The 15,417-nt window shown below is 36.8% G+C and overlaps 1 protein-coding gene across 1 annotated transcript in view; it reads left to right on the forward strand.

The window, feature by feature from the left end:
- Window positions 1-14,652, forward strand: part of LOC144372748 (uncharacterized) — a 139,058-nt gene extending 124,406 nt beyond the window's left edge. Inside the window, exons 11-13 of the mRNA XM_078036012.1 lie at window positions 735-780; window positions 1,828-1,905; window positions 14,068-14,652. Of these exons, the coding sequence (XP_077892138.1) occupies window positions 735-780; window positions 1,828-1,905; window positions 14,068-14,100 (157 nt within the window). The 3' untranslated portion in view covers window positions 14,101-14,652. The remainder of the gene's footprint in view (window positions 1-734; window positions 781-1,827; window positions 1,906-14,067) is intronic.
- The last annotated feature ends 765 nt before the right edge of the window (window positions 14,653-15,417 follow it).

Here is a 15,417-nt window from a genome sequence, read left to right on the forward strand (position 1 = left end):
ACTGCCCTGCCCCTGACCTTCATCCCTGCCAACCTGTTCCCACTGGCTGCTGTCCACTTCAGCACCAAGGGTTAAAATGCCTATACCTACAGATGAACTTTGCCTTAGATCTCCACCATCAAAAGGAGGTGTAGTCTGTGACCCTACCTTGATAATTCTCCCTATAATGAGCTCTCTGTTCCTCTCTGTCCCAATTATCTATATGTTTCTTCTCTGAAAACAGGCAACATAACTGTTTGACTTTTTCCCCCTTTGCCCCAAATCCCTCTAACTAAAAAGAATATAACTCAGTTAGTATGACTTTGGGTGCTTTAGAAACCACTTGCTTTGTTTATGTAGATTCCATCTAGCAGAGTTACTATATAAACTATACTACTGTTCCAAGACAATAATTATCTGAAAGGGAAGTTGTGATTACCTGTAAGGTGCATGTTTTCATTTTTAAAATATTTTAAATTGTAGATGCACACAATATCTTTATTTATTTATTTTTATGTGGTGCTGAAGATTAGTTTGCCACTGAGCTACAACCCCAGCCCTGCAAGGTGCATCTTAAAAAAAAAAAAAAAAAAAAGCATTTGCACTGGTGCATTGGTGGTGATTATTATTGTTTTCCACATCAGAAGTTTATATTTAAAGGGATGCACTATGGTATAAATACATCCTTAGACTTGAGAAATTTCTAGACCATTGGTCCTACTACTAATTAACTTTTTTCTTTTTTAATTGGGAAGGGGTGACCGTGGTGACAAAGGAGACTCTGGAGCTCTGGGACCAAGGGTAAGTGAACCCTCTCATATCAACTTTTTTGTCCCCTACAAACTCAGACTTGATGTAGTATGTGTGTATGTGACCTTATGAGTGCCATCTGGACTAATAATGCCCAATAATAGCATTGGAGAAGGGCCACTCTAAATATTCCTGCTGCCTTCCATGCCCCCTTATCTTTATTTTTGACTTTTGTTTCCAGGAGCAATGAGTGTGGACATTCTAGCACAAGCAGTGAGTGTGGGCATTCTAGCATGTTGCAATAAGCTTTATTGAGAAGGTGGAAAACACTTTCCCTCTGCCAAAGGAGTAATAGCAAGCCCACAGCTATACAGCTAATAGAATTTCCCATGTTTCAATTAACCTGATCATAAAGAGAGCAATAGCCCATTTGTTTAGAGTATTTTTTAAAACAGGCAGGGAATTAGGACATGACTAATGGAAATTATGTAGCAGATATAATGAGTCAAGTAGAAATCTCTTTTTGTTCCTTATTTGGCTTCGTTTTGATGGGATTCTATTCCCACTAGGAAAGCCAAGCATTTCCTATAGAACATTATTCTATCTTCTTAAGGAATGAGAAGGTATAATCTATCAGGTATAGATGAGTGGAAAGCAGATAGGAGTTTTTTAAATAAATGTGAATAAAGCTAATAAAATTTTGTAAATCACATCAGATTAGCCTGTATTTTATAATGTTCAGAAAATGATTTCAGAGTTTAAATCATAGGTCTTTCAAAAATCTTTTACCTACCACAGACAAGAAGTTAGAAGTGGTTTGTACTTGGGTCCTGGCAAGGAAGCAATGGTCAGAGAGAGTCACAAGATATTGCTTCTGTGTTTTTATTTTTAATATTTATTTTTTAGTTTTAGTTGGATGAAATACCTTTATTTTATTTATATTTATGTGGTGCTGAGGATCGAACCCAGGCCCTCATATGTGCTAGGCAAGCATTCTACCACTGAGCCACAACCCCAGCCTTGCTTCTGTGTTTTCTATACTCCTGTTATACACCAGCCTAACTCCCATGGTGTTTCCTCAATTCATTTTTGTTATAGGGTCCACCTGGGCAAAAAGGAGATCAAGGAGCCACTGAAATCATAGACTACAATGGCAACCTCCATGAAGCCTTACAGGCAAGTGACTGCTCCCTGCCCTGAGACACAAGGAGAACAATGATGGGTGCCATATAGCACATGCCAGCATGAGCTCCCATACCCCTTTAATCTTAGAGCACTCCATTCCTTGAAGAACACCTGCTCCCTGTCATCTTGAGCCCATTCCTGTATCTGGCCCCAGTAATCTTCACTTCATAGGAATTTGAAATCTCTCTTTCTCTTTTTTTTTCCTTCTACCTTCAGACATTCCTAAGCCTTATCAAGTATAAAATTTGTGTTAATTTGGTTGACTTTTACTTCTTTGCTTAAAGAGGGCGCTCTGTGGCTCTTATTTACTAAATGCATGACCTAGAACAAGTTGTTTCATTTCCCTGTGCCTTGGTTTTCCCATCTATAAAATGAGTTGATATCTGCTTCATAGGGTTCCTGAACAGAGCAAATGACCTACATAGCCTATGCTTAAAACAGTGCTTAGCACCGCATAACCCCCCTGTAAGTATTTCTTACAACTGCTACCATTCAATTCTTTTCCTTCCATTAAGTCAAAAATAAACTAGATGGCTCCACCACCTTTGCTTCTTACTCCTCCTCTTCAGATTTAGACTCTTGCACTTGAGTCCCTGTCATTCTGTTGCAACTTCTCTTACAAAGATCAATGGTGACCTCTAGATAAAGCCCATCATATTTGTCATTCTTGACATTTCTGTGACATTTGTACCAAACCACCTTCCTTTTAAAATTCTTTTTCTTCAGACTCTACTTCCATTTTCCTTCATGGTACTGTTCTGTGTTGGTGTGTCCAATTTCTCTGTCCACACCCCAGTTTTTGATATTCTGAAGTATCTGATATTTTCTTAATGACTCCCTCTGTGTTCCTCACATCAGGATTCCAATTCTGTCATTTTGGGATCTGATCTTGGTGTACTTGTAAGACCAGTTCCCTATAGGTGCACCATTGCCCATCGATTTCCACCAATGCCCATGATTGTGCTGGTTACTCTGCCCACCTACCAAATGATCCCCTTTCTTGACTAACCAGTTTCTGTTAATGACACCATGAGTCTTTGTATTTCGTGGAGTAGAAGCTTTAGAGCCATTTTTACACTAGTCTTAGTCCTTCATCCATTCTGTTTTCCATCTTCTCCATTCCCAAGGAGGTCCACATCCTGTTTACTGCATACCTAACACCATAACAAACCCTTGACCAATACATCTTCCTGCTAGTGCCTCCTTGCCCTTCTAATCCAAACTATTTCCCTCTATATGTAATCTGATTTTTTTCTCTTGTGGCTTTTAAAATTCTCTCCTTATTCTGTATGCTAGACATTTTCATTATAATGTGCCTTGGTGTGGATCTGTTGTGATTTTGTACATCTGGTGTCCTATAAGTCTCTTATACTATTTGGTTTTGCAATTCATTCTTCGTGTTTGGAAAATTTTCTGCTATTATTTCATTGAATAGATTGTTCATCCCTTTGGTTTGGAACTCTCTATGCCTTTATCACAATAACTCTTAAATTTGGTCTTTTTATGTTATCCCATATTTCTTGAATGTTCTGCTCATGGCTTCTTACCATCTTCACTGTGTGATATACATTCTTTTTGAGATTATATATTTTGTCTTCATTGTCTGAGGTCCTGTCTTCCAAGTGGACTAATCTGTTGGTCATGTTTTCTATTGAGGTTTAGTGGTTAAATGAGTATGTGTACTTTTTATGTACAAGTTCCTTTTTTAGTTTGAAAGACAAACTAATTTTAAATATTTTTCCATTTTATACCTCTTTAAATCATTTTTTCAGCCTCACTAATGTGATCTAACTTTGGTAGATTTACACTTCTACGTGTCCTTTTTTACTACCACTATTTTTAACCAGTAAAGTATTTATTATTAATGTGTACAAAATCTGTCTTCAGCTCAGCCATTTTTTTCTAGTTACCTCCTCCCTTCCCTTATTTCCTCGCCCTCCCTCCCTCCCTCCCTTTTTCTCCCTCCCCTCCCCCTCCCTCTCTCTCTCTCTCTCTCTCTCTCTCTCTCTCTCTCTCTCTCTCTCTCTCTCCTCCTAAATGCAAAGAGAAGCATGTTTCTTGGCTGGAGAAACCTTGCTCAGACAGTGTATTCAGGCAACAATGTGACTGGTTTTCTCCAATATAAGTGGCTTACACATAAGCAGTGGCCTCAGTGTTATGGCTAAATTTTAGAACCAGTGGCCTCAGTGTTATGGTTAAGTTTTAGAACCAGAACTGTTCCCTTTTCCTCTTAAGCCAATAACTGCTTATGGATAGAAAGAGAATACACAAATTTCTAGTGTACCTACTATGTTTTCAAAATCTTAACTTATACATCAAAATATAGGGACACTTTTAAAACTTAATTTATCAGCAATGCTGTACATTTCTCTTAAACTAATTCCAAGGACAAGATAATTTCTACCTCCACCTATAAGAAGTATCTGCCCTCATTGAGTGTGGTGGTGCACTCCTGTAATCCCAGTGGCTCAAGAGGCTGAGGCAGAAAGATTGTGATTTCAAAGCCAACCTCAGCAAAAGTGAAGTGCTAAGAAACTCAGTGAGACCCTGACTCTAAATAAAATACAAAATATGGCTGGGGATGTGGCTCAGTGATTGAGTGCCCCTGAGTTCAATTCCCAGTACCCGCCAAACCAAAAGGTATCTGCTCTCTTATTTTTCAACAAAATGTCCCAATGTAATTGATCATTTTCCACAAAATTGTGGAAGAATTTTTAAAGCATTCTTTGCAAGAACAGGGTCTGGCTTTTAGCTACTCTTAGCCTAAAGTGGAAATATTTGTTTCAGTCTTCCCTCTACTACTAATGAGCAGGGTCATTTGGGGGAAATCATTGTATCTGTGCTTCATTGATCTTATCTGAAAAATGAGGATATCTTTGGAATAGATACTTTGCTAGGAGTCCATGAAATATAATATTATCTCAGGTTGTTTTTAGAAGCTCCTGAACACTTTATTGATGTACCTAAAATCACTGTCCTTTTTTAAAAATCTGATACCTGCTCTTTATTCTTTTTTGTGCTCATTTTTTTAAAATTTTCATAAACAGTGCACTCCAGAGAAATGCAGGCTGAAACTGGAAAATGTCTTCTGTTTCCCTTTGTCATGGATGTGAATATAAACTTCAGATTATTTTTTTTTAATTTTTTGGTCTTTTTAGTTATACATGACAGTAGAATGTATTTTGATGTACTATACAAGCATGGAGTATAACTTCCAATTCTTGTGGTTGTACATGATATGGAATTATACTAGTCGTGTATTCTCATATGAACATAGGAAAGTTATGTTGGATTCATTCTACTGTCTTTCCTATTCCCAATTCCCCCTATTCCCTTCATTCTGCTTTGTCTAATCCAGTGAACTTCCATTCTTCCCTGCCCTGCTCCTAACATGAATTAGCATCCTTATACCAGAGAGAACAATCAGCCTTTGCTTTTGGGGGGATTGGCTTATTTCACTTAGCATGATAGTCTCCAGTTCCATTCATTTAACTGCAAATGCCATGATTTCATTCTTCTTTATGGCTAAATATTATTTCATTGTGTATATATACTACATTTTCTTTATCCATTCATGTGTTGAAGGGCACCTAGGTTGGTTCCATAGATTAGCTATTGTGAATTGAGCTGCTATAAACATTGATGTGGCTGTGTCACTTTAGTATGCTGATTTTAAATCCTTTGGATATAAACCAAGGAGTGGGATAACTGGGTCAAATAGTGATTTCATTCCAAGTTTTCTGAGGAATCTTCATACTGCTTTTCAGAGTGGTTGCACCAATTTGTAGTCCCACCAAAAATGTATGAGTGTGCTTTTTTACCCACATCCTCACCAACACTTATGGTTACATGTATTCTTGATAACTGCCATTCTGCCTGGAGTGAGATGAACTCTCAGTGCAGTTTTAATTTACATTTCTCTAACTGCTAGAGGTGTTGAACATTTTCCATATATTTGTTGGCCAATAGTATTTCTTCTTCTGTGAAGTGCCTATGCAGTGCCCTTGCCCATTTATTGATTGGGTTGTCTGTGGGGTTTTTGTTGCTGTTGTTGTTGTTGTTGCAAGTTTTTTGAGTTCTTTATATATCCTGGAGATTAATGCTCTATCTGAGGCATGTGGCAAAGATTTTCTCTGATTCTACAGGCTCTCTCTTCATGTTCTTGATTGTTTCCTTTGCTGTGGAGAAGATTTTCAGTTTGATTCTATCCCATTTATTGATTCTTGATTTTACTTCTTGCAGTTTAGGAGTCTTGTTGAGGAATTGGTTCCTACGCTGACTAATGGAGTTTGGGGCCTACTTTCTCTTCTAGTAGGCGCAGACACCTGCTTTTTGATATAAAAGGTTATGTGCTCTGTTTCTTTTTCTTAACTCAAGTTCAGTGTGACTATAAGCATATGAATTCAATATTATCATGCTGAAGTTCAAACCTTAAGATTTATTATCCTTATGAGGTTGTTAGGGCAACCATGTGTTATGCTTGTAAATAGAATATAATTATTTCTTTTCACTTCAAAACTATTTATTGGTTTTCCAAACATAGTACTCTGGTGGATTAAGAGCCCCTAATAAAATCAATTCAGTTAGACAGCTATTGGATTTAGAAGAGTTGGTAGACATTTATTCTTCTGATTTTTCTAACTAGTAATGGATGTTTATAGTTTTATAGATATAATTATTTCCTTCTACAAAATGTTTGCCAAAAATCTCTAGGATAATTAGATAAAGAGGACTATATTACAGTTATAATAATATCATGTGAGGAAATATAAAATTTTATATTGCTTCTATTGAAAAATATTCTATAAAATATCAGAATATGAAAAATTATCAAAAATAGTATAAACTTCTGTGGGTCCAGAACCCAATTTAAGAGAGACAACATTACCCAATATAGTTGAAACCCTATACATACAGTATGCCTGAGATATTTGGTATTCTGGATTTGATGTTTATAATTCTCATGTTTATAATTCTCATTTATAGTCAAATGAAAAGCTTTCAACCCTATAACAAAGTACTTCTGTATCATTTTAACTGGAACTGAAATTGTGGAGTGAAATAAAAACCTGAGAGATTTCATTATTTTTTCTTTTGACACAAGACAAAATCAAAAAGAGCCTATTTCTATTTTATTTTTCCCTTCTCTGCCCAGGACTACTCCAAATTTCTTTTTAGGGTGTTTTACTCTGTCCCTCTTCCTAGTACTGAACCTGTTCAGTACTGTTATTATTTTGTGCATTACTCTCTTATACCCTGTTAGAAAGACTATTAAATTGCATTGGTCTATGAAAAGAAAATTGTTATTTATATATAAACATTGATCTAAGTTCTTTATTTTTATTTAAGGTAGTTGAATTTTCACCATTTGCAATAAAACCTGTTTCCTGATTCAGGTTTTAACAAATTCTCATCACCTTCTAAAATAACCTTGTTCTTTAGTGTAAATCATGAGATATTTTAAGTTAGCATCATTATCATTATGAGAAATGAAAAAAATAGGGAGTTCATGGAAGCGTCTCAGGAAATAAGCCACAATGCAGCCTGCTAGGCTTCCCCCATCTGCAGTTGCTCTAAGCCTCGCCTTCCTTGTTCTTCATGTGTCTCTGAAGAAAGTCATATCTTTCTCCACCACTGCCACAAATTCTGGGGTTTTTTTGTTTTTTGTTTTTTGGGTGTTTTACATTATTACTGGAGTTTGAGAGAGACCCCTGCTAGGTTTATGTAGCTTTAACTTAGAGGATTCAGATATAAGACATCCAAAGCAAGCAACCATCTTTATGACTTTTCTGTGGGTGTACATGCTGGTACTTCCAAAAGGTGATCAATGTAAGGTGCTTGTGAAGTTAGCTGAGTTTTTAGGTCTTACAAGGAAATCATGTACATCCCATCTGTTAGTTCAATTACCATTAATAATGTCCTTTGTTACTTGTTCATTGTAAAACATGTTGTTATCCTTAAATTTTTTTTAAAATGGACATATTAGCCTTGTGTTTATTTAGATGAAAAAGTGAATTCATACATGGCCCCATGTTGGAAAATCTGAGTTCACATTATAAACGTTCTTCCCTTTGTAAGTTTTTGGGACTCTGCTTTCCAGTTAAAAATATTGGAAGGCAATGATAAAGAAATTATTTCTGTTCTGTAATTTTCTAATAGCCTTGTTTAAATGACTCATCTTTATTGCTGCAGCCGGACTGCAGCACTATACAAGTGAAGAAGCTTTCTATAAATGTAAATCCAATTCTTGTTCTAGGTAAATCCCTTAAGTATAAAGTATGTTGGCTGGGTACTGTGGCACATGCCTGAAATTCCAGAAACTTCAGAAGATTGAGGCAGGAGGATCACAAGTTCTAGATCATCCTCAACAACTTAGTGAGACCCTAAGAAATGTAGTGAGATGCTGTCTCAAAAAAATTAAAGGGGCTAACGATGAGCTCAGTGGTAGATAAAGCGCCTGTGGTTTTAATCCCCAGTACCAAAGGAAAAAAAAAGGAAAGAAAGAAAGTATGTGTTACCTTACATTACACAGGTATGCTGTTATTAAATTCTGGACCCTTATTTATAAGGATATATATATACCCTACAGAAGACTGTCATATGACTGTCTTCAGAAGCTATTGAATGGCTTCACCTTGCTCGATCTCCTCCAAAATCTTTACTTTTTTTTTAATCAGTTTGTGTCCATTTTGTCTGTTGTCTTAGAATTGCTTAGTGTTTTTTTCCTACTTATTTCTCTGAAGTTATAATAACCATGATTACTTTTATCCTAGAATAAAAATTTTAACCAGGTGTACACATGTATAAACATTGTTTTCTAAGGAATGATAGTACCATGTCATGAAAGACTCAAGTGATTGAAGTAAGATTTACTTTTTAATTTTTTTTACAACAACAATAAAAACAACAACACCTTGAGTCAGAGATTGGAACAGAGTAATGGAAAACAAAGAGATGGTGTTAATCTGATATCCACAAGTTTACATGTAATCAGATAGTTTCTCTATGACCAACGCCCTTAATGGAAAATGTTCTCCCCTCTCTGGTTTCATTAAAGTGGCTAATAGACCCTGCTGAACTTTTAGTACAAGATGTAAACTAGAAAATAGTTATATAAGAACATGATTCATAGATTAGGAATCATGTTTTTTGTTAAGGTGCTCTAGCACATTAAGAAATTAGATTAACTCACTATTAATTTCTTTACTTATGGCACATATAACAAAAACGTTAATTCTAGCTCAGCAAATGAGCTACAGACTAAAGGACAAAAGAAATGCAATTGGATATTTCAGTTTTACTCCTAGAGAGAACACTTTGATCAATAGTAAATTTCTAATTTCACAACTATGCTGACAGGCCTGTAGTGTATATTACTTTACTATACATTATTTAATCAGATAAATAGAATTTTGACTCTTTTTTCATTTCTAGAGCTGAAACCCAGGTAGGGCCATGCACATTCTAGGCAAGCTCTGTACCACTGAGCTATATCCCTGGCCGGTTTTTTAGAGACAGGGTCTTGCTAATTTGCCCAGGTTGGCATCAAACTTGCAATTCTCCTGCTTCATCCTCCCCATTAGCTGGGATTACAGGCATATGCCACCACATCCAGTTACCCATGGATTTTTTAAAAATACAATTATAAGGATTTTTTTTTAAAAAAATCTTAACAATTATACTCTATTGAAAATAGGATGTGTTCTAAGAATCTTGTCAGTTCCTTATAAGACATTAGATCTGTCAAAACGTTCAAAGTTGATATTTTGTCTTCTGAAATGTATTATTGTACAGGCACCTTGGCACAGACCTGTAATCCCAGCAGCTCCAGAGGCTGAGACAGGAGAATCTTGAGTTCAAACACAGCCTCAGCAATAGCAAGGTGCTAAGCAACTCAGCGAGACCCTGTCTCTAAATAAAATACAAAAATGGGCTGAGGATGTGGCTCAGTGTTCAAGTGCCTCTGAATTCAATCCTTGGCAAGTCATTCCCCCCGCCAAATAAAATCAGTCCCTATGAAATAAGTAGACTTCATTTCACTAATGGATCATGATATGTAAGTGGGGGGAAATGTGACTAGTGTCAGTGAGTGACTTTTGATATGGAGCACACAGGTAGCTTTTCTTTTAATTTATTTTTTTCTAATTTGTTATATATGATGGCAGAATGCAATTCATTTTATATTACACATATAGAGCACAATTTTTCAAGTCTCTGATTGTACACAAATTATTTTCACACCATTCGTGTCTTCACAAATGAACTTAGGGTAATGATGTCTAACTCATTCCAGAGTCTTTCCTACCCCCATACCCACTTCCGTCCTCTTCTTCCCCTTTCCTATCTAAAGTTTCTCCATTCCTCCCATGCTCCCCACCCATCACCACTATGAGTCAGTATCCTATATCAAAGAAAATACTTGGCCTTTGGTTTTTAGGGATTGGCTTACTTCACTTAACATTATATTCTCCAACTCCGTTTATTTGCCATGATTTTATTCCCTTTTATTGCTGAGTCATATTCCATTGTGCATATATACCAAAATTTCCCTACACATTCAACTACTGAAGGTCATCTGGGTCGGCTCCACAATTTAGCTATTGTGAATTGTGCTTAGATAGTTTGAAGAGCTTGCTAAAGCTATGGAATGATGAGGGGATGATGAGGGGATTCCATTAGATTCTTTAATAGATTGATAACATCCCTTTGAAATAATAAAAGTTAAATGGTATAAAGCTATTTACAGTCAGAACACTATATAATACCTACTTATTATATTATCAACTTTATTTGTATTATCTCATTTAATCTTTACAACAGTGTTTTTAGATTGGTCAAATTATACCCCAGTATTATAGTTAAGGGAATTAATGTTCAGTGGGAGGAAATGCTTTTTTTTATTCACCAACATTATAACAATAAATAAAATCTTAATACAGAAAGTTTGACTACAAAATTAATTTTAAGCTTGCAAAATCCAGTAAGATAATTTATTTCTTTTCTTTGTTCCAACAAAAAGATTTCTTCATGACCTTCTCTGTGCCATGCACCATGAACATAAAAGTAACTGACTGCTCTGATAGCATTCATTGTAAAGAGAAGGATAAACAGAAGTCAGGGTTGAAGGGCATTCCAAAACTAACAGAAGAGGCAGAAAAACATACTCAGTTACACATTGACTATGAAAATAAGGTAATTCCTTTCTTCAGAATTTTTCTTACAGAAGAAATCTGTAAGTTTATCAATAGAAGAAAAAACCATGCTGGATTTGATGCCTTCCAACTCTACTCTAGGTATCAGCCACAGTTTTCCTACTGTGAAATATTTGGTTTGGAGTGGTACACTATCATCGGGTCACCTGGTAGGTCTCTGGCCTCATGTACATTCTCTTGAAAGTCAACATTTTAACTCTAGAGTTGCTGTTCATAGTAAGGAGATTAATAATTGCTCTTAGTTGTAGCCTATATGAAAATCTACACAGTCAGCTGCTGCTGTAGTCATGTCCTGGTTATATGAAAAGGACTCAGGTGATGAAGGGCTGTGATTCATTGCTACTAAACAATTTCAGTAAAGTTCAAGGTCTTTAGGTCTAAGTGTAACTCATGAAACTTACCTCTTACCTGTCAGCTTCTCTGACAATGTAAATAAAAATTTAGAATCACAGCAAATACAGAACTCTGCACAGAATCACCTTATTATAAAAGGCAATTACTTATTATAGTAGGCAACAGAACTCAACCTACAAGGTAAAAGCTTACTTTCCTTTTGTAATTTCACACAAATTTTGATAGAAACACCTTTGCAGCAGAATCGTGCCTAACACATTATTATTATTATTATTATTATTATTATTATTATTATTATTATTATTATTGTTATATGAATACAATGAATGTAGGTAAAGAAACTAAGAGTAACTGATTGTTAGTGTTATCTGCTAAAATGTTTGATATGATATGAAAGTACTTAGATTTTAAGATAATGTCAAACTAATTATAAAAGCAAAGTTAATATGGGAAGTTACAACTGATTTCAACTATTCTAAATGTTCTTCTTGAGTGTTCTTTACAGTCAGTTAAAAGCCATATGGGAAATTATGTCTACTTGATTTCTAGTCCTTTCATAACCTTTGTCTAATTTTGAGCCCAAATTTATATACCATACTTTGCTTTTTGGAAATTTAGTTACTGCTGAAAATTAATTAATTAATCTTTAGAGAACAAGACGTGTCACCATTCAAAAATTTCCAATAAACTCTGAAAAGAATTCCAAAAGAAGGGCCTTGCAACATGACTACAAAGTGTTGGGTGCCTGAGGCAGATTTCCGGAGCCAGCCTATTCCGCCCCCCCCCCCATAGGGTTCATATACAACTCAATCAATCCAGCACCACAACTATTATATACAGCTTAACTCAAATCATCATCTCAATGGTTCGCTGACAGCACCTTTCAACCATTCCCTCTGGCAATATGCTAGGCATCATTCTGACTTTGGCTGTGGCTCTCAATAGGTTCCAAAAAAATTGTGCTGTTTTAAGTCACTACCTTTGTGCTAATTTGTTACATGGGGATTGAAAACTGACAGTTACTGGCATTCTTCATTAAATGTGGGGAAAATTGAATCCAATGGGGGAATTCCTCTACGTTAAGTCCCCGGGCCCAGGAAGATCCCACCTGGATTATCTCTGCCCTCTGGGAGCTTCACTGTGTCTTCTTGCTTCTGCATGGAAGGGAGCTTGTGTTAGTAGCTGCGTGGCTTGCCCAGCCCCCTCCTGCCAGAGATCTGGATAGTTCTGAGCATCTTTCCTGTCCTGAGGTCTGTCCCTGTCCGTTCCCATGGGCCGCTCTCCTGCTGATGAGACAGCCCAGTCCCTTGTGGGCCCCTGTGGATGCTTCATGAGACAGAACATGTGCTCACATCTTGCTGAGGTCATTCGTTTTCCATTTGCAGCTTCTTCTGGGGTGGCTGAAGTATCATTCCAAGAAGCTCCCTGGTGGCTCTCTGAAAGGACTGAGGAGACCTACAGGCATAACTTGAACCCCTGGTGTTGAGTGCTGGGACCTTTCCATCTTCCTGAGATTGCAGTAAAGGCCTGTACTGCTCCACCCCTTCAGCTCTTTGTGCTAACCTCCAGAGCAGCTATCTCTTATTTTTCGCACCTTTTGACATCTGTAGAGGATGAGGATTTCCCACATTGACAGCTCTTTCCTCAATTTCTCCCTCTCTCTCCCCACCCCAAAATTTTACTATAAATATAAAGAAGAAAACAGTTTTCACTTCAATACTTTGCTTAGACATCTCCTCAACCCAACTTGTAAAGTCACCAGTGACAGATCCTACCTCCTAAAGGACTGCAGGGAACCATTTTCCTAAGCTTCTGGGCATGGTGGAACAAGGGTCTCCCTTCGTGCTGTTCCAATAACATGAGGCTTTCTTTTTTCTGAGCACTCCCTTGCAGTCCTTTTAGGGTCCATAGTTATAGCAGTCTTTAAAGCAATCAAGGCTTTTAAAATTATTATTATTCTCCTCAAAATTCCAGCAGGCTTAGTTTACCACCAGATTCCAAAACACTTTGCACATATTTGAGGTTTTGTTATGGTAGCATGGCCGGTACCATACCTATTATCACAAACTTAGAAACTAAAAAAGGACTCACTCCTTACCTCCCAGTTTCTGTGCACCAGACGTCTAGCTGGACTCAACTGGGTTCCCAGCTCAAGGAGTTACAGCAGGAACAACTGAGGTCCCACTGGCCTGTTTCCCTCAGGAACATCAGGTCCTCTTCCAGGCCCATTCTTGGGACTGGCGAAATATAGTTCCTTCAGTTGCAGACTAAGGTTCCCGTGTCCTCCTGGGTATTTGGGCAGCAGTCACTCTTGGCTCCTTGCAGCCATTCTCCAATCCCTACTTATGGTCCTCTCCATCTTCAAAGGCCAGCAACAGCAGGGCAAAATACAGTTGAACAAAGATTTTCCCAGACAGTCACCCCCAAGTTGGGTTTAGTTCTATAACCTTGCTTCAACTGGAACTTTATTTCATTTTCTTTCGTGTGTGATAAATGAGTTCCTGATATAACCCCCTACCATGAACTTTACCATGACGGTCCCTGCTCCCATCTGAGCATACTTTGATTATGCTATTTCTCTCTACAGGTTCCCGTGTGGCATCCAATGGCAGCACCTTGATTCTCCTGAACTTCAGGAACTGTGCCAGGTTTTTTTTTATGTAACTTGTGTACATATCCAAAAGTCCTGTTTTTTTCTCATCCATCACAAATTGCAGACTGAAGTGCTAGGCACTTATGTAATTGGAATTTCTAAATTCTTCCAGAAGCAAATAATGAATGCACATAAAAATAAAAGTAATAAAATGTTCTTCATTGATTTCACTTTAAAGTTAGCCCAATTAAACTAACAACAGGGATTATAAAATCAGTTCACTTCAAAAATTCTATCAAATAAGAAATGTATCTTGAGAAGATTTAACTGATGCCAATTATTAAGTTACAGTAATTATTAAATTATCTTTGCAAAATGCTCATATGCTTCAACATATTTTTAAAGCACATAAATTAAGCAAAAATAATATCTGCTTTCTTCTTTGAGGGAAGCTCCTTCTACCCATGATTGCAGAAGATTAAAAACTATTTGCTTTTAACCTCCTTAGATTAAAAGAATGTAATCAGAGACAGAATGACAAATTGATTAAAATAAAAAGCTTTTTATAAAACTTGAAAAGTACTATCATCTTGTTATGTATTCTTTCATATGAGTAATGTTCCATTTGAGGTCAAACAAAATATTTTCCAAAAGTTGAACTACTATATATCAAGTTTCTCAGCCTTAACTTCTGTAAAAATCATGTTATATTGAATAAAAATGCAATTTTTAATAAATACAGAATCTAACACTGAAAAAGGTACAGATGGACAATTGTTTTTATCTTGTGGTTTTCCTGTTTATTTATGTTAAACAATATGTAGAATTAAATCCATAAAAATGGAAGCTGTTTGAATCAGACCATCCTGATTCTAAGGTAACACAGAAGATCAGCTTTCTTTAAAATGGACAGAGAACTGGTATATGTGTGCTTTTGGTTTTTCTCTGGTGGAGAATTAATATGAAATATCAAGTTTTCAAAGGTTTCCATTTGTGGTCTTTAAAAAACATAGCTGTAATTTTGTGAACCTTATGCCAATAGCAGTGGGATTTGCCCCCACCTCTGATGCTGAGCTGTCCTGGTCAATTGCCTTGGCTTTTATAAGATGTGACAGGAAGCTATGTAGGGCAGTTTCAGAATCTAGACCTCACCAGCTTTCAGAGCTTTTCACAACCTCCTTCCTCACTGCCCCCAGCTCTTGAGGAACTCTGGACCCCCAGAAAAAGAAGAAGACCCAGTACCAAATTTTAGGGTCTCTCAGCTGCTAAACTACTCATGCAGTGACCTCCCCCCACCCAGGACAGCTGCATGAGGGAGCCCAATAGGCATCAGAGCAACCAGTT

This window comes from Ictidomys tridecemlineatus, unplaced genomic scaffold, assembly GCF_052094955.1.
Source record: "Ictidomys tridecemlineatus isolate mIctTri1 unplaced genomic scaffold, mIctTri1.hap1 Scaffold_155, whole genome shotgun sequence".
NCBI lineage: Eukaryota > Metazoa > Chordata > Mammalia > Rodentia > Sciuridae > Ictidomys > Ictidomys tridecemlineatus.